This window comes from Podarcis tiliguerta (genome assembly GCF_965153285.1).
Source record: "Podarcis tiliguerta genome assembly, chromosome: 7".
NCBI classification, from domain to species: Eukaryota; Metazoa; Chordata; class Lepidosauria; order Squamata; family Lacertidae; genus Podarcis; species Podarcis tiliguerta.
The window spans coordinates 61809506-61829868 of NC_139540.1; the positions used below are offsets into that span (position 1 = coordinate 61809506).

Sequence of the window (20363 nt, forward strand, 5' to 3'; positions counted from 1 at the left end):
CTGCCTTTCAGCTTGCTAAGGGCTACTCAGTGAAGCAAGGAACCTCTTGTATTTGTGGAGGCTCCCCCCACCCTCACATTCTGGACCTTTAGATTTTCTTGGGTTCCAAAAGTTTCAGAGAGCTTCCATGACCACTGGAGGCTCGCTTTTTCTCTTGGTCACCCTGTGTAAGGTGGAAGGAGACAGCAATGGGGGGAGCTAGCACCCTAGTGCCCACAGCCGCCTCCTCGCGTGTGTAACACACTTTCCAGATGACTGAAGGGTGCTACTGTTAATCCATAAACTGCAGCAACATGTTGACTTCGCCACTTTCTAACCCAGTGTGGCTTTTAAGTAAAGCTATTTAGGAGTACAGTGGTACCTCTGGTTGTGAACGGGATCCGTTCCAGAGGACCGTTCGCAATGTGAAAAGAGCGCAACCCACAGCGGCGCAGCGCGATTCGCCACTTCTGCGCATACGCATGATGTCATTTTGCGTGTCTGTGCGAGTGGCGAAACCCGGAAGTATCCCTTTCCAGTACTTCCGGGTCGCCACAGGACGTAACCTGAAAGAACGTAACATGAAGCAGACGTAACATGAGGTATGACTGTAATGCCAATCCATAGTTTGCATTCTGCAGACTTCTGATATGTTGCATGTGTTGAAACTGATGATCCCTGAGACTGCCTGTGGCGTTCGTACGTAGCCCCCGGTTGTTTCACGGGCTATTGACCTGTACACCTCTAATCTGCTGCCACCGACCAGGTTCTCTCTGGTAAAACACTTAGTCTCAGTCAGGTTCTCAAGTTAACAACGAAGATTGTAGTTTATTGCAAACACAACTAAACTTTAAATGCATTTGAAACACTGTTACCCTTTACCCTCTTAGTCTTATTGTATCCTGTCTCTAACTCACTCTAACTCTTCTACCTCCCCTCACACAAGAACCAATTCCACTAACTGTCTCTCTGTTTTCAACTGCATTTTCCCAACTGTCTAAACCTCTGGCTAAGCCTTTTAAAAACAGGTAGGCTCTGCCTCTGGGCTTTTCTATTGGTCTACCTATTAACCCTTTCTTTCCCCCTGTACAGACATTTCCAAAAGAATGGGCAAACACCACACTGCCAAACGGTAATGTGCAAGAAATTTGCAGATTCCTGCAGAGCCTTCAGTAAAACAAAAGTTGGTTCTAGAAGCTCACTTTCCTTCAGAATAGCTGCAAAAAAATGTAGAAAGAAGTTGAGGAGAGCCGCCATTATTAAGTCTTCAAGAAGCACTATAAAAATAACAGAGTTACTAGATCCTCTTCCACTTTCTCGGTATGTGGAAAGTTTTTCTTAGAATTTCCTTCACAGCTTGAGAAAGGGGAAAGAGATGGTTAAAGAAACCCAAATCCCTATTTTTCGTGGAACAAAAAATATCCAACAGAATGGAAATGTAAATCTTTCCTGCTTAGTTGAAAACACTGAACATATTATGAATACAGCTTATTGAAATGGAAGTGTTTCATACTTGTGGATGTTATTTAATGAAAGGCCATATTATAAGAACATGTGACTCACTGGAATCTCTCACATGGCTGCACATTGCTTGTTTGTAATACAGATATTCTAAAACCTCAGGATTAGGAAAAACTGTGCAAGAAGTTAATTCTCCATGTTAGTTCTGTACTTCACTATTATAGGCAACCTGTTCAGCTCTTTAGCCTGTAATAGAGCTGCATTGTAAGATGGCTGCAGCTACAGTCAATGTTTCTATTTGTATATGAAAATGATGGATAACAGTTAAATGATATCAGACGTAATATAGATGTAAAATTCCCAATTTATTCAACTTGGCTAAAATATTGGGAGTCTACCACAAGTACACACATTCCCCCCTCTTCGCTTACACACGAATTCTTTCCTTTAGCCATGATGCATCTGCACCAATGTATACCTTTACCCACTTCAAGCGCTGGCGTCAGCCACTAGTTTGAACCTAACCACAGTTAAAGTTAATATTGGTGCAGATGTAATACAGTACCATGGTAAGAAAGCCCCAAAGAGGTGGTTTTGGGTATGGCTGGGCAATATATTGATATGTCATCTCAAATCGGTTGGAAGTCCATGTGGTGATATCAATTTCATAGTTTTTGACCTGGCAATATATCACAAATCATGATGCGCATGTGTGTGCTATGCAAAAACCACAATGTGGGGGGAAACGTGAAGCCAGCCAATGCCTCTACATAGCTCCATCCTTATTTCAGACATGATTGCAGACACTTTCTGTCAATACATGTGGTAGCAATTTATTCATATATCTGTTAGATTTATCATGGTGATGGCTGTGTGAAGACTATAGGAGATCCACAGCCTGGAAGATTTATGATGTTTGTGTATAATGTTCAGAAATAGCACAATAGTGAGGCGTTAGTATTGGCTGGGGTAAATGTATGTTGAACATAATGCCCCAAACCATAGAATTGACCATGCTCTTATGCCAGTCTTATCTTGTATCACTTTATGCCTTAATTGGAAAGGACTGCTGAAAAATTCTTTAGAACCAGCTTTAGTTTGCTCACCAGATTTCCCTTCCAGCCTTTGCACCATCCTGGGAAAGCTGAAAATTATTATTTATTAATTGATGGCTTTCCCTGGTTTATGTGCATCATTGGACAGCTTAATTCTACATGAACAAGACAGTCCTGTGTCCTGACTATGCTTCACGCTTCTTATGTGTGTATATCTTAAGATGGAGGGTGACAAATACTAAATACAAGGTTCTTGTGATCCAGGGTTACTTTTTATTTTTTTAAAGGAGCATATCACAATCAGTGGTTGCCATGCTGTATTTCATGCATTTTGCTGAAGTTAGCTATCAGCACTGGATAAGAGAGGTTATTAAATTGAGTTGGCACTGCTTATTAAACTTTCAAGTTAAATATTGAGTGTTGCCAGCCCAGAGTATAGCCAAGCACTTACTGTGTCTGTCTGGGTATTTATGTTAAAACAAAAACAATTTAAAGTGTTTGATAGGATCATTTTAAAAAGACAGGTTTTGCTTTGTTCATTTACTTAAATTTTCCTTGTTCCGCAACAGTACCCAAAGCAAATTGTCCACAGCACTGTAGAACAGGCAATAACCATTTTGCACAGGGGTTACATTCCTGACCCTCCCGTGTGTTGGCGGAGTACGTGGAAGCCCCTTTCTCCCCCTGCCCCCTTTTCCAACCACTTCTGGGTTACGGCGATGTGCGCATGCGCAGTCATGCGTTAGTTGTTGCCTGTATACAGTTGCACATACTACGGGAAAAGCGCTAGAAACAGCACCATCCAATTTACAAATAGCAGCAGTGTAAGAAAAAAGGCAATAGTGCAAGGGGAAGCCACAAACTAGATTTAGCTGATAGCAAATAGCAATTGTGGTGGGGAGAGGATAAATCAGAATGAAAGCAAGCCGCAGCAGGGAGAAACTGAAGCAAAAGCATGGCTGGGCAGTTGTTTTCTCACCCATGATGGTGGCAAAGTATAAGGGCCCCTGTTACAGTGAAAGCTGGTTTCCATTCTTGCCTTGTTAACAGTGACACCAGGTCTGCCCTGTAAACTACATGTCATCTTTTTTGTTATATTTTTGTACCACGAAACCTAAACTGCGTGGATGTTTTCTTTTGTAACTTCCTTTTTCATCTCAGCTTCAGACTGAGAAGCTAATGGCTGGTGAAACACGACGCAGAGCTCTGTGGGAGGAGTTTGTGAAGGAGCAGCAGAACGCAAAAGCCGTTGTGGACGAAGAGCACACCAAAGCGATGGAGCGCCTCAAAGAGCAATATGCCGCAATGGAAAAGGACCTCGCCAAACACACACTTTAAGAAACTCTCATGCTCAGTAAGACTGCTCCTCATTTGCAGTATTGCTTTTCTTCTTAGTCCGACAACTTCCAATTTCAGGGTTACCAAGGAAGTACCAGAATTCAAATAGCATAGCAGGAATAACAAGGAATTGGGGAGGGAGGGGCTCTGTAACTACTATAATTATTCTTTGGCACTGATACTGGCATCCTTCAGATGATCAAGCCTTTGCTTAATAAGCCAGGATATTCACTAGCTCAGTGCCATCACACTCACTCCCTTTGCTCCCCATTTCCTTTCAGAGGAGAAACAAACCAGGAAGCCACAGTTAAGCATAGCTTCCTGTTGTGTCTGAACTGGGAAACCAGAGAATTTGCAAGCCAACTTTAACTCCATGGACATGGTTTATTGTGTACTGGCTTGCTTGGTAGCCATTAACCATAGTTTCCTGGTCCAGACATAGCTGGAAGTTTATGGTTAACTGAAGTTTCCTGGCTTGTTTCCCCACTCATATGAAAGGAGGAATGAAGGGGTGCTATACAGGTACATGGAACATAAACTGGAGTTTACTAAACCAATAGAGGATTTGATTGTCTGAGGCAGGTATTTATGTTAAGTGTTATTTTTTTTAAAAAAAAACAAGTCTATGTAGGAACATAAGCAGTATTCTCCCTTGATAATCTAAATTAGTTTCTCTGTTTCTATGTACAACCATTCACCTTGTAAATGCATCCTATTCTTCATGCAGGGAATTCAAATGAGCTTTTTCACAATTATACCTTGGCTTTCAGAACAAGGAAGATGGTGAAAATTTAATTTGAGAAATCCTCCAAAGCTACCAAGTTATGGAAGTACAATGCCCTGAGCTTTATGGGCAGACTTTTTGCTAGAAAGCTCACCACAAAGAAATCTGAAAGATCTCTCAGAAGAACTGATAATTTTTTTAAAAAAATAAATAGAATAGCAAGAATGGGTGACAACCTGAGATTTTCAAAAGTATTATTCCTCCTGTTATCCAGCATTATAGGGGACAATTACTACTTTTTTTGAGCACTGCATGTGAGCAACTTTTGCTCGCGATGAACAACTTCACATATCAATTTGTGTTCTTACAAGGAGATGGTATTATGGAGCGTGATGAGCTCCTGTCTTCACTGTGATTAATCTGCATTAAGTATTAGAATAATGGAGGGAAAGCTCCTTGATTAGTCCTTTGTAACCTAACTTTCAAAGAATTCATTAATAACAGGATGAAAGCCAAGGCAGGCTAAGTGAGGAACAGGAAGATCAAGTGTTATTTTAACAGCTAGGCAGTGCATAAAATAGGAACATGTAAAACAAAATTACTCATTATCTGTGTTGGAACTGCAGATGGCCAACAATGGTTGCCTGTGTGAATGTATGGCTTAGTGTCAAGGCTCCATCCTGGCAGCCTGTTGATAATGTGATTAAAGTGAGCAGAGGAGATGGAATAAGTATTTGTGATTTCTTTCAATAACACTGAACTTCTGCCAAGCTGCTCTATCCACTACCGTAGGGCTGACAGCTTCATCAATCATCATCAGGTACCTGGGCTGAAAAGAGCACTTGCCAGCAACTGAGGCATGCTGGAATGTTGTGAATTCTCTTGTGGATTGGGGGTGGGGGGCAGGAGGGGAAATGGATGACTTTAAAGCATTTCACGCGCTGCGGGGGGGGGGGGGGAGAACCTCTAACGAAATTGATGCAAAGCAGTTGTTCAGATGTCTGTGAACTCACCGATGTGGTGAAGTAAATTAAGAATCTGCATGGCTTATTATAGAATTGAATCTGAGGCAGTTCAGAAGGTCGCTCTTGGTTTTTAACTCTCTGTTGGTCTTCAGAGCAAATGCCAATTTTTTGTAACTCAGATATTGGTGGTTTTTAAAAATAATTTCTATTGAAGTTAACTTAAGGTATGACGCCACCTGTGTGACCCTTTCATGGGTTTTATAGCACTGAGGCAGGGGTCGAAGGAAATGCCTAGCGCTGTGCACATCTGGGTTCAGCAGAAGCAGCAGTACTTCCCAGAAGATGTAGCTGCTAGTCTCTCACTATCTGGAATTGGCTGCCTTACATCTCGGCTTTACAATTCTCTAACACCCAGAGCCTCCTTTTCCTTCCACTCCTTGTCTGCTAAAAGCTCACAGCCCCTCCTGGGCCTAATTTGGGTGCTTCTCTTGTCCTACTTTCTTCTTGACCCCTTGACCCCTTCCACTGCTCATTTCTTTTCACCAGGGGCCAACAAACTTTTTCAGCAGGGGGCCGGTCCACTGTGTCCCCCAAACCTTGTGGGGGGGCCGGACTATATTTTGAAAAAAAATAAGGAATGAATTCCTATGCCCCACAAATAACCCAGAGATGCATTTTAAATAAAAGGGCACGTAAAAACACATGTAAAAACACGCTGATTCCTGGACCATCTGCGGGCCGGATTTAGAAGGCGATTGGGCCGGATCTGGCCCCCAGTCCTTAGTTTGCTTATTCATGCTTTTCACTGCTGATTTCACCCCTTTGCCATCTCCATCCTGCCTCCTTCAGCCACTCTAATTATTAACCATCCAGTTTCCTTACCTGCATAGTACTTTCATATTTCGTGTCAGTAATATACACCAGGGGTTGGAGGACAGTGAGTTCAAATCTTGAGCTTCCCCCTCACTCCTGCCCTGGGCACTTCAACAGGTAGGTGTGGTTGCCCACCCATCAATATACATTACCATGACATCAGATTACCTCCCTCCCCCCCCCCCTTTTCATGCCCAGGTTGGAGTCAAATCACACCTGCAAAGAAACTCAGCTGAACCCACTTTTTGGCATGGATCAGTTGTACTTTAGAGTTCCTGGATGGATGAAGGTCACATTTTAAAAGCGCCATATGAAAGCCCTGCTTTCAAGGAACTGTAGGGCACTTTAATGCTCTCTATTGTTCCTTGGCAGCTGCAAATTTACCTGACATCATATATAAAAGCAAGTATATATGATGTGCCCAAGGTGTGCTCAATTAGGACCCCTTCCAAGCATAATTTATTTCACAGATTGGAGGGTCTCCATGCCTGATATATGCATTTTCCCAACCTAAATCAATGATATATGCATTTTCTTCTACCTACATCATATTCCTGCTTCTTGCAAGAAAAAAAAAGTTGCTCCATCCATGGTTGTTCTTTAGGAACCTCTTTCATTTCATGAGTCATTTGTTACAATCGTGTTTGTTATTAATTTGCTGTTTCATTTGTTTCCTTCGCTCCCCCTGTTACTCTCAATGGGAGTCCAAGCTGCTTTTCTTCTGCCTGTAAGTGCTGTGTTCTCTGTCCAATTGGCATTGAATTTTCAGACATTCTGCTACCCCTCCAAGGGATCAGACCTGCCAAATTTCAGACAAATAGGAAAAAGGGCCCCCATTGTTAGGCTATGTCTATGTCTGTCTAAAGTGGCATTTATTTTTAGTCCAGGTCCTGGACACTTAATAGCTGCTCACATACAGCAAACTAATTCCTCCACTCCCAGTGAATATTAAGGCTCTAGGAACCAATGAACAAGCCTAGGGACACTCCATGTATTACAGGAAATAAGCTGTACAGTTTGGGGCTTGTGATGAGATTTTAGTTTGCTTTATGTGAGCAACAATTGACTTTGACTAAAAACAGATTTAACTAAGAGCTGCTCATTTGCTTTTTTCACCCTTCCCTCCTTAGGTAACCTCCACCAGCATGTATTACGAGTTTAGAGAAAAACAAAAATAAATGAGCAACAAATTAATATGTGCCAATTTGGAATTCATTTGGCATTTATCTTGTATTTCAACTTTTAATCAGTTGCCAAAATGAATCCGGTTTTTCTAGCATATGCTGTCTTGGGCTTTGTGCTCCCTGTTTCATGTCTTTCAAACTTCCTAGAACCTCTTCTCATCATTCCCCTTAGTCTGCCCGTACCAGAAATAAAGTTCATCCCGTCTCTAAAGGCATTTTGTCCAAGAATAGCCAAAACAGTCTTTCACTTCCCTCACAAAAGCCAGACAGTTTTTGAAAATTCTGTTGTCTGCATTTTCGTTCCCTCAGTACTTAAAATGCTTGTGGACATTCACGGACAGCACAGCAGCTCAGCCAACCATTGGCAGAGATTTTAACTGCGATGAGATCTCACAACACATTACAATATGTATGTGCAAACTGGCAAGAGTACTTATGCCGGCAACATCTTTGGTAGCAGCAGTCATGTTAAAATGTTAGGATGAAGAGGCCAACATTTAAAATGGGTCAAAACTGACCACCCATGGTTGGTAGAATTTTCAAAGGAACCTAACAGACAAGGTTCTCTGTCCTCATTTCTTAGTGTTAACACAGGTTCTTTGAACTCAGTACCTGATATAACTTCCAAGAGTGCTTGATACTGCACCCTAAAATATACATAGCAGGGTGGATTTGGTTTAAATCACTAGTCAGTAAGACTTGATTTAATATATATATATTTACAGAAAGACTCATTCTTGCTGGTATAATCTTAGTATTTACAACCATATGAAGGTTTCGTTTTTTAAATAATAAATTTTCAGAGTAGTTTTTACAGTTATATCAAAAATTACTGATTTGGTTATACTATTAGAAATACATTGACAGATAATTATGAAATCATTGTGAGGTTTATTAAGTTAACTGTTTATATTTGGACAACTTTTCTGCTGTACTTTATTGGAAGGAGAAAAATAATCATTTCCTTAATAACAATTTAAACAATTTATTTAACTAAAACAATAACATTGTAGCATATGTATCCATGTTTGTTAACTGATGTGGTTAAACAATGTTTTAAAAACCTTAGACTGAGTTTTGAAATACTTAAAACAAATCCTTATTTCCTGATGAATAGTCTTTGGACTATAATGTAACTTAAATAGAAAACTATCCTCAGAAAGATTTTTCCTCCAAAAGCATTTTATTGAAAAAATCCAATTTAAATAAAAACAATCCAATTCAAATAAAAAAACCCTGATTATATTTCACCATCAGTCCCCTCTGAACTCACCAACTGCATTTGCTGTGGGAGGGAATGGTGCTTCTACTGGGCAAATGACCCTAGATGAACCGTGTCCTTGTATTCTGTCAATAAAGTCTAGTATTTCATTGTGACTTTTACTGGCAGTGTAAAGGAAGCTGTTTCTTGTTTTGTTATTGTTTGCTCAACACTTTTTATGCAAAAACAAGAAAAAATATGAAGAAAACACTGTGATCAGTCTGCTTGTGAAAATTGCTCAGCCTGCTGACATAATAGTCAGTCACTTGATATCATTGTTATATGATTTGTTGCTCACCAGCAGGTGTCAGTATGAGCATTGAAGGTCCTATGTGCATCTGAGATGTACTTATCTGCATTCACACCAGTTCTAACATCCCAGCCTTCAAACATTACTTAGGAGCAGTGCTTCTCTTCTAGAAAATGAAAAAGGTGTAGGTACCCCAGGAAAAAAGCACTGCTTAGAAGGAAGTCCCATTTCAGCTTCCTTTTAAGGCCATCTTTATACCATTTTGGGGGTGCTTTTTGTCTTGAAGTAATCTAGGATAAGGTTAAGTTTGCCTGTTATTGCTAACTTTAGTCTTCAGTTATTTGGGGATATTGTGCAGCCTGCTTTCTAGACCTTGAATGAGAGACCCTAGAGAAGCAACATGTGAAAAAGGGATTCTGCTTACTAAAACCAGCTTAAAGAACCAGAACTCAAGTGTGTTTGATGGTGTGGATTGGTAGCCTCTGGCCAGTGAAGAATGTCACTGAGAGGGGATTTGCTTGTTTGTACATCTGACTGTTACTCTACATAGAGCAATCACTCACCTACAGTCTGAAGTGGTAAAGTCTATGGACTTTGCCAACTGGCTCCTCCTCCTTACTCTGCATGAGCTGTTCTCAAATAATTGTTTTCCTTGTCCCTTTCCTACAATATCCGTGTTCATTCCTACATTGTTCGCAATGGAAGGCTCAGTAAAATATGTATTCCCCATCCTTTCAATATCTGTTTTTCAGCCAGGGATCTGTGAGCATCCTTGAAGGGCTCGGGGGGGGGGGGCAAAAATTGCAATTGCAGGGAGGCTGCAATTCTCTGCCAACTTATTTGGGAGTGAGTCTTAGTGAAACCAATGGGACTTCCTTCTGGATAAAAATGTACAGGAGCAAGATGCCCAAGTTGTCATCATTTGTTCACATGACCACAGGAGACTAGGGTTAGACGCATCATAGTTTACTTCACTTTAACCCACATTTAAGATTCTACCAATTCAACACTAAAGAAAGCTGCTTACTTCTTGAGGGGGATTTACTGATTGCTTAGACCTGCTTCAGCAACATTGAGAAAATATTGCAGGAGTTTGGTTACTACTCCTCTTTGACATGCGCCGCATATTCATGCACTGTTCTTGCAGTGACTCTTGTCACAGGGCCAGATCATCCAGTTTCTAATCTGAAAAAAAACTTCGGGTTGTATTCAATCAAGTTATCCCATTAACAGAAGGATTTCCACTTGTGCAGCAGACATTCCCCTACTTCTATCCCACCCCGTACACCCCTCAAGTATGTTCTGAGAGTTCCCCCAACCCTCCAAAGCAGATGGGGGGGGCAACAGGTAGAGGAGAAGAAGGGGAAGTTCTGTTGCACTAGCAGAAGTTCTTGGATTGATGGGAAGACTTCATTGGATACAGTCCTACATATAGTGGATCAATAAGCTTCACTGAGTGCATGACATAATGCTTTATGTGTGGAATGGAGAAATGGAGCTGGGTGTTAGCATCGCAGTATCATACTGTACCAGAAAGTAAGGCAATGCTGGCATGGCAAAGAGCTGCAGTGTGGGCTCTTTCCATGTGACATGGGGCTCCTCACATTATCTGGTACAGGAAGAATTCAGTAGCCCCTGTACCGCAAGAATAACATCACAAGACTGAGCGAAATCAGTTTTCTGATTTAGATGACCAGCTGGCATGCCATACAAACAGTGGCGTAGCGTGGGTTGTCAGCACCCGGGGCAAGGCAAGTAATTTGTGCCCCCCCCCGCTGCACTGTCCCTCCCCCAGATAGTCCCTCGCTCTCTCTCCGCACTGCACCGCACGCCTGGCACCCTCCCCTCCACAGTGGGCGGCGACCCGGCGGCTCGGATCGGATTCGCACAGCCAGCACTGCAGTGAGAGAGAATGAGTGAGCCAGGTAGGGGCAGAGAGCTGCGAGCGTGCCCCCCCCCCAGATGTTGCACCCGGTGCGGCCGGGCCCCCCTGCACCCCCCACGCACGCCACTGCATACAAAGCTACCCAGCTAGAATTGAGTTGTTGAACTATAATTGTCCTAATGTCCCTACTGAAATTATTTTCCTTTGAACTACCCATGAAAACGATTTTGCACAATTGTCATTCTTATTACTCATAATGTCTTGTTTGTTAGGATCACATAGAAAAGTTCTGATTTGTCCCAGAGGCACGTTCTGGTTGTAGCTGATATCCCATTGTATAAACGACCTTTTTAAGTTTAATATAATAGGTTTTGTTTTGGGGGTGCTTTTTCTTTCCTTTTTTTTTTCCTGTTGCTTGCATGCCGTCTGAAATACTTTCGGTCGCATGAACAATTTGTCTGGGACAAAGTCTTATCTACAGAAAGTCTGATTCAGCTTCAGAGACTTAAGACTACATGGTCTTGTGTTTGTTTCTTTTTAAAAAAAGAATACATATGTGTATGTGCGCCTTGTTAAAAAACATTGCTGCCCCCATCTAGGAACAATACAACACTCACATCATTTCCTGAAAAACGTGTAGAGTTGGAAGGCAATTATCTACTTACCAAACAAGCTAAAACAACAGTTCCTGATATTCTTCTGAAATATTTCAACTTCCCAAGAATCCGGAAAAAATAGTTCCATGAGATGGTGCTATGAATGAAGGTATGACATTTCAGTTTCCTTCGCTTGGAATTTGACATCTCAGGGCAATAGATTACTGTGTATTTGGCACTGGAGAGGGAGGAGATATCAAGTGAGGTGTGGGCAGAGTGACTGCAAATGACACGTTATTTTTCTTCAGTACAGGAACAATGAACCGTTTGTATATGTTTCTCTCTTACAGTGACAGGCATATAGCTTCTTTCTTGGTGGCCTTTGAGCAACATCATCTGAACCACCAGCAAGAGAAACAGGAACCACATAATGAAATAGTTCAGTAGCAATAGACACCCATCTTTTGTTTGTATCTGCATAAAGTAAAATTAATAAACTGTAAACTGAATATAGTGGGGAAATAATTTGGGGAAACAACATTAAGAAGACAGATGGTTTTCTTTTTGTTTTCTTTCTAGCAGTTCAACAGCATTCCCTTTGTGATATTATAAACGTGACCCTCCATCTGGATGGGGTGGTCAGGGGTGATGGGAGTTGTGACACGCCCAAAATTGTTGGGTTACAAGTTCCCCAGCCTTGTTACAAAGTAAAATAGGACAGCATGGTATAAATACTGCTTTTACAGTCTCACATATGGTGTGTATTCTCAGTCTTTAGAAATCATTAGCTATTAATTGAAACTGCAATAGTATTTTGAGTGACGCTCTTCTACAATGGACATTCAAAGGGAATGCAAGGGTGATTTGCAAAGAAGTCTGCTTCAAGCTCAGCTTCTCTGTTTCCTTATTAACAACTTCCTTTTTGTATCTGTGGAACATGCCCTTGCTAGACTGACATCCCAGAAAAGGAGAAGGTCAGATTAGTTTACTGGTTACAGTATTTGGCTTTTGTGGGTTGCATTGCTGAGTTTTGCTTAACGCTTTGTTTGCAGGCCATGTGCAGCTCTAGAACTTGTTGTTGGCACCAGTTGGTCCTTTTGGCTGGCAGATTCCTGGTAGAGAGTTAGGCAAATGAAGTCTGAAAGAGTGAACACCTTGTTTGCTGCAGATGGTTTTTTAAGGTCATGTTTGACTCATTAGCGTTGCTTTAAACCTTTTGCTTTTCCTACATGGAAAGCACTTCAATATGGGACATGGGTACCACCACAAGTAGCAATAATTTAAAATATTCAGAGTATTTATATCTATTAATAGAGCAGTCTTTTTATTGAACAGTACTGTTCCCCACCCTTTTATTAATACCAACTTCCTGGTTAGCTCGGGTGGAGAGGTTTCCATTGAATTATCTACAATGGCTTTAAAAAAAACCATTTACAGTTACATTATCTACACACTAGATAATAATCTTGGTAATAAAATAATTGCTTTCCACTATTCTGCACTTCAACCATGATAGTCTTCCTTTCCAAATTTTTGCAGTGCCCGCCAATCCTCATAAACCCTTTTGCAAACTAACGAAATATTTTTGTTGTTGTTTATCCAAATATTTAAGCACTCCCACCAGTCTAACCTCATGCAAAATCCATTAGTAAACATTGGAGACACTACCAGCCTTACTGCAGGCCAGCAACTGCAAACTTTCTAGCTTCAATGAGCCCTTTCCACACTGATTTCTTTGCCAAGGAAAAACTGCACATTGGTCATAATTATCTATATCTATCATCTATCTATCTATCTATCTATCTATCTATCTATCTAAACTATATATAACATGCATCATCTTGCCATAGGCACTTTGCATGTTGCAGAGGATTCCAAGGTGTATTTGGGGATGCACAATCAGTTCATACTCTGCCTCACCATTGCTCCACTTTGGACTGCACCCAATTTTGTTCTGTGGCTGCATGTTTTGGGGGTGTGATTGCTAATGGTGGGCTGTTTCACAGAAGCCTTTCCATCATTACTGGTGTCCTCAATGAAGGACCCTTGACAAGCTTCCAAGAGCCCTAGGACACAGGTTGAGAACTACTGCTATAAACATTTGAGAGGCGGGGAATACTCCTCAATTAACTGTATTTAAACCCAATTAACTTCCACTTTTCCTGTGCCTATAAGCAGGGGTCCAAGTGGTTTTCCCGTTTGTCCCCATGCTTTCAAAGCATGGGCCCAAGCAGTTTTGTCTTTGCCCCGCTGCATTGACCTAGAAAACCCACTCTTTAGTGCTAAATGGGAGCAAATGTCAGTCCAGAGAAAACTCAGTTGACATTTGCTCCAATTCAGCAGTAAATGGCAGGAAGGCGGTGAGGCAAGTCAAAGAATACTCCATTTCCAGCCTTCCCCTTTAGAGTCTTCCATTATCATGCAAAAGAAGTGAACAGATCCTTTTTCATTTCCTTTAAAAGAACTCAGCTGTTCAAGCTCTGATTTAGGACATGCTGAAAGAAAACACAGGCGGAGGCAGTCAGAGTAAATGAGGAATGTCAGGACTCAGAAGGCTACGTTGTTTCGCCTGAAGGGCAGTTGGAAACTGAAGTGAATGAAGCCAGGTTAAAGGCCTGGATCAATAAGCGCTTACGGTAAGATGTCCCAGGAGTGAGCACACAAAGACGGCTGTAGTACTCTCAGCCATTTTCTTGCCCATACCAATATCATGCCTTCTGGCGAAATAGGAAGCCAACCACAGTCATGAACCAAAGGTGTCCTAAAGGAGGTTTCATATTCTCCCAGGGCAGAGGCTGCAGTTGTAGCCCCTGCCAACGGCTTGCGTTCAAACCAAGCCATAAAGGCAGAAAAAGGAAAGGCTCAAGAACACCCCAGCCCACCTAGGTGCAATTAAACTAAATAACTGAAACAAGTTGTCTGCTGCTGGCACTTTTGGTGCCCTGGGGAGTTTTCTGTTTTGGAGCCTCAATTGCGGTAACGTGTAGGACGCACAAGACAGCGGAACCAGCCAACCGGATGGGCCTGCTGTCCGCTAATTGGGCTCAGTCTGCTCCCATGTCCGGCCACCGGACGACAGGCACAGCAGCCCCCGTCAAGCTCAGCCTCCTGGAAATTGTCGCCACCAAATGAACCACTGACCTTAACTGAAGGAGCCACATATATCTTGGGCGAGGGAGAAACTAAAATTAAAAGGGTATTTTTTGTTTTTCCACCCCTGCCTTCCTTCTCCCCCATCGTTCCAGAGTTTGTCATCCTATCACACCTATCAACAGTGCCAGCCTCGAGACATTTTAGCACCTTGCGTCGAGTGCCAAAAAAACCCTGAAATGACATGCTATCCCCCTGCATACTTGAAAAGCTGCCATTCTTTCCCCCTACCCTCAATAAAACTCACAGAATCTGAGCTGAATTGATTCAATTCAGGGTAGAGGAGAAGCTAGAAAAGAAAGAAAGAAAGAGCCCACAGCAATATTGTAATTTAGGTGATATTAGACTTACTTTGCGCTCCCCCTCCACACGCCCTCTTTAGGTGGTGATGGGTATTACTTCACTTACTTCAAAACATGGCGGCAAGCCAACCTTGCCTCATATGAAGACACTGTTGCTCCGGAGTTGGGGCCCTGGACTTTTGCCCCAGAATACTACTCCGATGGGACTACTGGCCCATGGTCATCCCCTCCACACTTCCCAATTAATGAAGAATAGAGTCCCATAGTTAGCACAGAAGAAACAGACTGTATGTCTGTAAATTGCTGTGAGTATGAGGGGTCAGTAGTTTAGCAGCAGGGTTACCACCATCTTTTATTGCTTGGGGTGTGTGGGGTATGTTGGTGGCATTTCTTTATAAAGACAGGAGACTGCAGGGGTTGATTAAAAAACTTGTTGATAGATGAACATGATGCATCTGGCGGATCAAGCAACTTTGTTTTTTTTAAAAAGGAATGTTAATTGTTTTTTATGCAAGAGCATGGATAGGCAAACTAAGGCCCGGGGGCCGGATCCAGCCCAATCGCCTTCTCAATCCGGCCCGTGGACGGTCCGGGAATCAGCGTGTTTTTACATGAGTGGAATGTGTCCTTTTATTTAAAATGCATCTCTGGCTTATTTGTGGGGCCTGCCTGGTGTTTTTACATGAGTAGAATGTGTCCTTTTATTTAAAATGCATCTCTGAGTTATTTGTGGGGCATAGGAATTTGTTCATTCCCCCCCAAAAAAAATATAGTCCGGCCCCCCACAAGGTCTGAGGGACAGTAGACCAGCCCCCTTCTGAAAAAGTTTGCTGACCCCTGTGCAAGAGCATGCAGAAGCATGGAGTGGCAAGCATCATCTTGGAGGAGGGTAAATGCCAAGTCTCTCATGCACAAGGGAATGCCTCTTCTAAGATGGTGCCTGCTGTGACCGACATGTGCACAATGTACAGTGGTACCTTGGGTTACAGATGCTTCAGGTTACAGACACTTCAGGTTACAGACTCTGCTAACCCAGAAATAGTACCTCGGGTCAAGAACTTTGCTTCAGGATGGGAACGGAAATCGTGCGCTGGCAGCAGCGGGAGGCCCCATTAGCGAGTGGTACCTCAGGTTAAGAACAGTTTCAGGTTAAGAACAGACCTCCAGAATGAATTAAGTTCTTAACCTGAGGTACCACTGTATAATCTAAAAAAACCAAATCCTTTTGTCTCCAGGTGGACTATTTTATTCAAATGCAACTTGTTTGCAGGTTCTGTGGATAGATCTGTTCATTGACTGGAATTAATTCACAATCGACCTAATAATATTTCCTTAGTTGAGTGATGACGGTCCTGCCACTTGTGAGGAGTGTTTAAAGAGCACTATAAGATAATAAAGTAAGGAGGACATTTACAGCCCTATAAATCCAGAGAATGGGCGTGAATCCAAAGAATCATAAACTAGTTCTGTGAGCCCAAGGAGGCTTTAGTCTTGTTTTTCTTGAACATCAGCCCATTCACCTCTGCTGCATGGCAAACCTAAAACACACATCATGTGGTTCTTCATTTTTCTTCTTTTTTGGGGGGGGGGGTAAATAAGTGGATGATGTGTGTATCTCTGTTTGTCCACATGAAAATCCAGATTCCTTTAAAAAGCAAAAAAATATTATCAGTGTTGCGTAAGCCCCACAGCAACACCCTTCATTTCAAGAAGGTGGGTCTTTGTAAAATCATCATCTTTATCATCATCTCCCCTATGCTGGACCTCATAGCTCAGGACTTGCTACTCCCTTAAAAGGGCAAAGAGAAGATCACGAAACACTGTAAGACAGCATGGCCATTCCCATCCCATTTTGTATCATGAGCATGGCAGAACCACATTCCACACAGCAGTTGTAATATGTTTGCACCATCTAAGCGAAGAATAGTGGACTGCTGAGAAAAATTGATATCCCCGCAATGGAAGAACTACCGTACAAGAAAGATGTCTTGAGATTGTACAACGAATGAGCAACAGCAGTGCATTTGTTGCATGGAAAAATGGGTTTGTGGAAAGACCTTAAGATCTGGAAGATCCTGGAATTTGCCTTTCCAGATTGTATAGAAGATCCTTCTCAAGAAATGAATGCAGTACAGAATTTTAACTCAGAAGGACTGAGTATTTTTATACCCATTATCTAACTACACAAAAATACTCTCCCACCAGGCGTCCTAAACTTGGTCCTGAATGCTAACAGGTGTCTGAGCAAAGAAATGAGATCAGAGCCATCTATCTGAGGTAGGGTTCAGAGAAGTTTTGCCTTGCTGGGCAAAAAGCATAGGCTTGAAGCAGTTGGGATTTTGACTACAGACTGCCAATTTGGGGTTTTAAGATGCTGGTGTTACTTTTGGGATCAGCACTGCCCATTTGTATTACTGTTTCTGTACTCCTCTAGGACCTGTTTTGCCTGTAAATGAATTATGGAAACAGCACACATTTCCAGTGTTCTGTCCTTGAAAGGAAGCTTACAATTAACTTAACCGCTTCTCGGGAAAATGGGGAAATAACCAATCACACAGCAGTTTCTCAGTTTGGCCTATTCAGTAGTTGGTATATTTTTAAAAGTAAAGCGATTTTTAAAATGAAATATTTGCTTGATCTACATGGGTTGTTATATATGTATTGGCTGCTGTTTCTACAACTGCATGCTGTCAGAATAGCAAAAGTCAACAAAAGTGCCACATGCTAGCACACAGTCACTGGTTGGCATCCTCAGTTTTCTATTTCATCATATGAAAAAAAGCTAAAGATATTTCTACTAAAAGTGACTATGCATACAACATAAACCTCATGGTCAACAGCCCCCAGTGTATCTGTTAAACCAGCAAATATCACGTTGAAAAGGAAAGGTGCCAACACACAGCTCTGGCGGGTGCCAGTCTTGATATAAAATTTCTCCATTGTTTGCCATTTGTCAACAGCATGAGTCATAATGCTGGAACCAATATGAAAAATAGTGGCCAGGTTCATGAAGAATTCAAGAGAGTGTTCCAGTTTATAAGGTCAAACAGTTCTGCAAGATTGACAGAGAGAACAGGTCTTGGAGGTTTTCTTCCAGTGTTGATCTTTGGGTGATATCCTGTGCTTTGAAGACTTGATGACAACAGCCTTGGCTTGGGTGCAAAGTTCAAGCTAGCATCTTCAGCCTAAGACAGTGCTGAGCAACGTAACATTATCCAAATGAAACAGTTTAGCTACAGGTGACTAAGGAGACAATGAGTGGCCTGAGTTTTGCAGCTTGTCTTTTCTAGTATTCCTTGAATGGAGGCAGGACTACTCAGATATATCATGGAGATTCAAAGAATGGCAGAACAACTCAATCACTCTTGGCTTTCCCTTTTCTTGTGAGAGGTTATGCCTTCGTCACAGCAAGATACACCAATATGTAGATGGGAATGTTTAAATTGTTTGTTCCAGTATTTCCTTAGTTAATTGTTCCGTCTTTCATAATACCAGAATGTCAGTGAAGCTGAATGCTGGGAGATCCAGGACAGACAATAGGAAGTCATTCTTCACACAGTGCATACTTAAAACTATGGAAATTGCTCCTGCAAGATGTAGTGATAGCCACTAATTTGGATGACTTGTTAAGTGGATTAGACCAAAGCCATGGAGAATACCACTATATTGACTGGTACTAGTCGCAATGTCTTTATATTATTACCTCTATATTGGAGGCAGTATGAATACCAGCTGCTAGGGAAGGCAAAGACTGCTATTGCGTGTGTCCTGCGTTAGGTTTCCCATAGGTATCCAGTTAGAGAGAACATGATGCTGAATTGGGTGGGCCTTTGGCCTAAATCTGTAGGGCTCACCATACATTCTTTAAAATGGTACTCGCCTCTAGTATAATAATTGACTCTAAAATTAAGAAGCATAAAAGGCTTACTAGACTCCCATCTTAAATTTATATTATGATGCTAACAAAAACCTTTTTTTTTTTTAAGCGATCAAGTTTAGAAGATGGGTGATGTGATAGAAATCTGTACTATATTATGTGTTATGTATTTTCAGTTGATTTGATCTCTGGTAACTGAAAAGGGCACATGTAGGTGAAAATCATTAAGCTGTGTTTGAAATCAGATGTTGGTTAATGTATTGTTCTTCTGTCACTGAAAAACCTTGAAATGAAGTAGGTTTTAGAAACCCCCTGACCTCCTTCTTGAAGGTTTCTTACAGGAAGCACTTTTGTTCCCCCAACAACACACACTCACACAGGATAACTTTGTGCCATCAGGATGCAAGTGTCTAAACCTGTGACGCTATTGTTGTAGGTGATTGTGTACATTTTTTACAGAGCGAATGTGACCATGCATAAGGAGGTTAGATGTTACTGTCCATAAACTAGTATTTGGAGTACGTCCCAAGACCAAAGATACTGGCCATCCTTGGTGTAGAGCAGGGATGGGGTACTGTGGCCCTCCAAATATTGTTGGGATACAACTCCCATCATCCCTCACCATTGGTTCTGCTGGCTGGGGCTGATGGAAGTTGAGGTCCAACAATAGCTGGAAGGCCTCAGGTTTCCCCATCTCTGCTGTAGAGCAACGACTGGCATTAAACAATGGTAAAAATATTAAATGGGCATTCCTGAGCTCCACCACCCCCATCCGTGAAAATGCTTAAAATATTTTCTGTGCTATGTAAGTAATACATCAACACTGAGGCTGATTAAAATTTGATAACCATTGACCTCCTCACTCCATTGTTAGGAAGACTGTGAAGCAAGATAAAAAACAGTGTCACAGCTATGAGGACAAACAGCATAGCATCCAATAAACTATTTTATGTACATATTTTGTTAAGACTGGTTCCCATTTCCTTGTTTGTTAATGAGTTGACTCATCCAGATTTTCAAAAGCCTAGTTTCCAACACCAGTGAGATAGGTTTGAATTTCTGCCAAGTGGGATTGGAGGCAGAGATAACAGTCAGCAACAACAATAGTCTTCCTTGGTCCATTTGCCAAAAACAATTGGCAGAAAAGGCTTGCCTTCTAACTTATCACTCAGTGCGGTGAGGGCTCTGGAGTTCTGGAAGAACACAGATAACTTGTAGGATGCAAGGAAGAGGCAGGCTCACACAAGGGACCATTCTTACCTGAGTTTCCACGTCTCACCATTAAAGTTGTTTATTTATGTTTGCAAATGTGTACCCTGGACTATCCTCATTCTAGGATCTTAACAACCCACTGTCCCAGTAGTAGGCTATGAATGATCCCATAGGCTGCATTTGAATTGCCAGTCTTTCCCCAGGGTGGGGAAATCCTTTGACTGACCAGCCTGCTAGTATGTGGCTGTACA

General features: G+C 41.8%; 1 protein-coding gene across 9 annotated transcripts in view; it reads left to right on the forward strand.

Annotated features, from left to right (window-relative positions):
- Positions 1-20363, forward strand: part of BLOC1S5 (biogenesis of lysosomal organelles complex 1 subunit 5) — a 32188-nt gene that overhangs the window by 7106 nt on the left and 4719 nt on the right. For 6 of the 9 annotated variants that reach the window (XR_014513408.1, XR_014513409.1, XR_014513410.1 and 3 more), the window contains exons 5-6: positions 3657-3849; positions 11575-11740. Coding sequence is in view for 1 of the 9 variants with exons in the window: in XM_083449709.1 (XP_083305835.1) it covers positions 3657-3833 (177 nt within the window). In the remaining 8 variants the exon portion in view is untranslated. Of the gene's footprint in view, positions 1-3656; positions 3850-4560; positions 5288-11574; positions 11741-11921; positions 12010-20363 lie in introns of those variants that run through there. The other 3 variants (XR_014513407.1, XM_083449709.1, XR_014513414.1) reach the window with 3 other exon arrangements.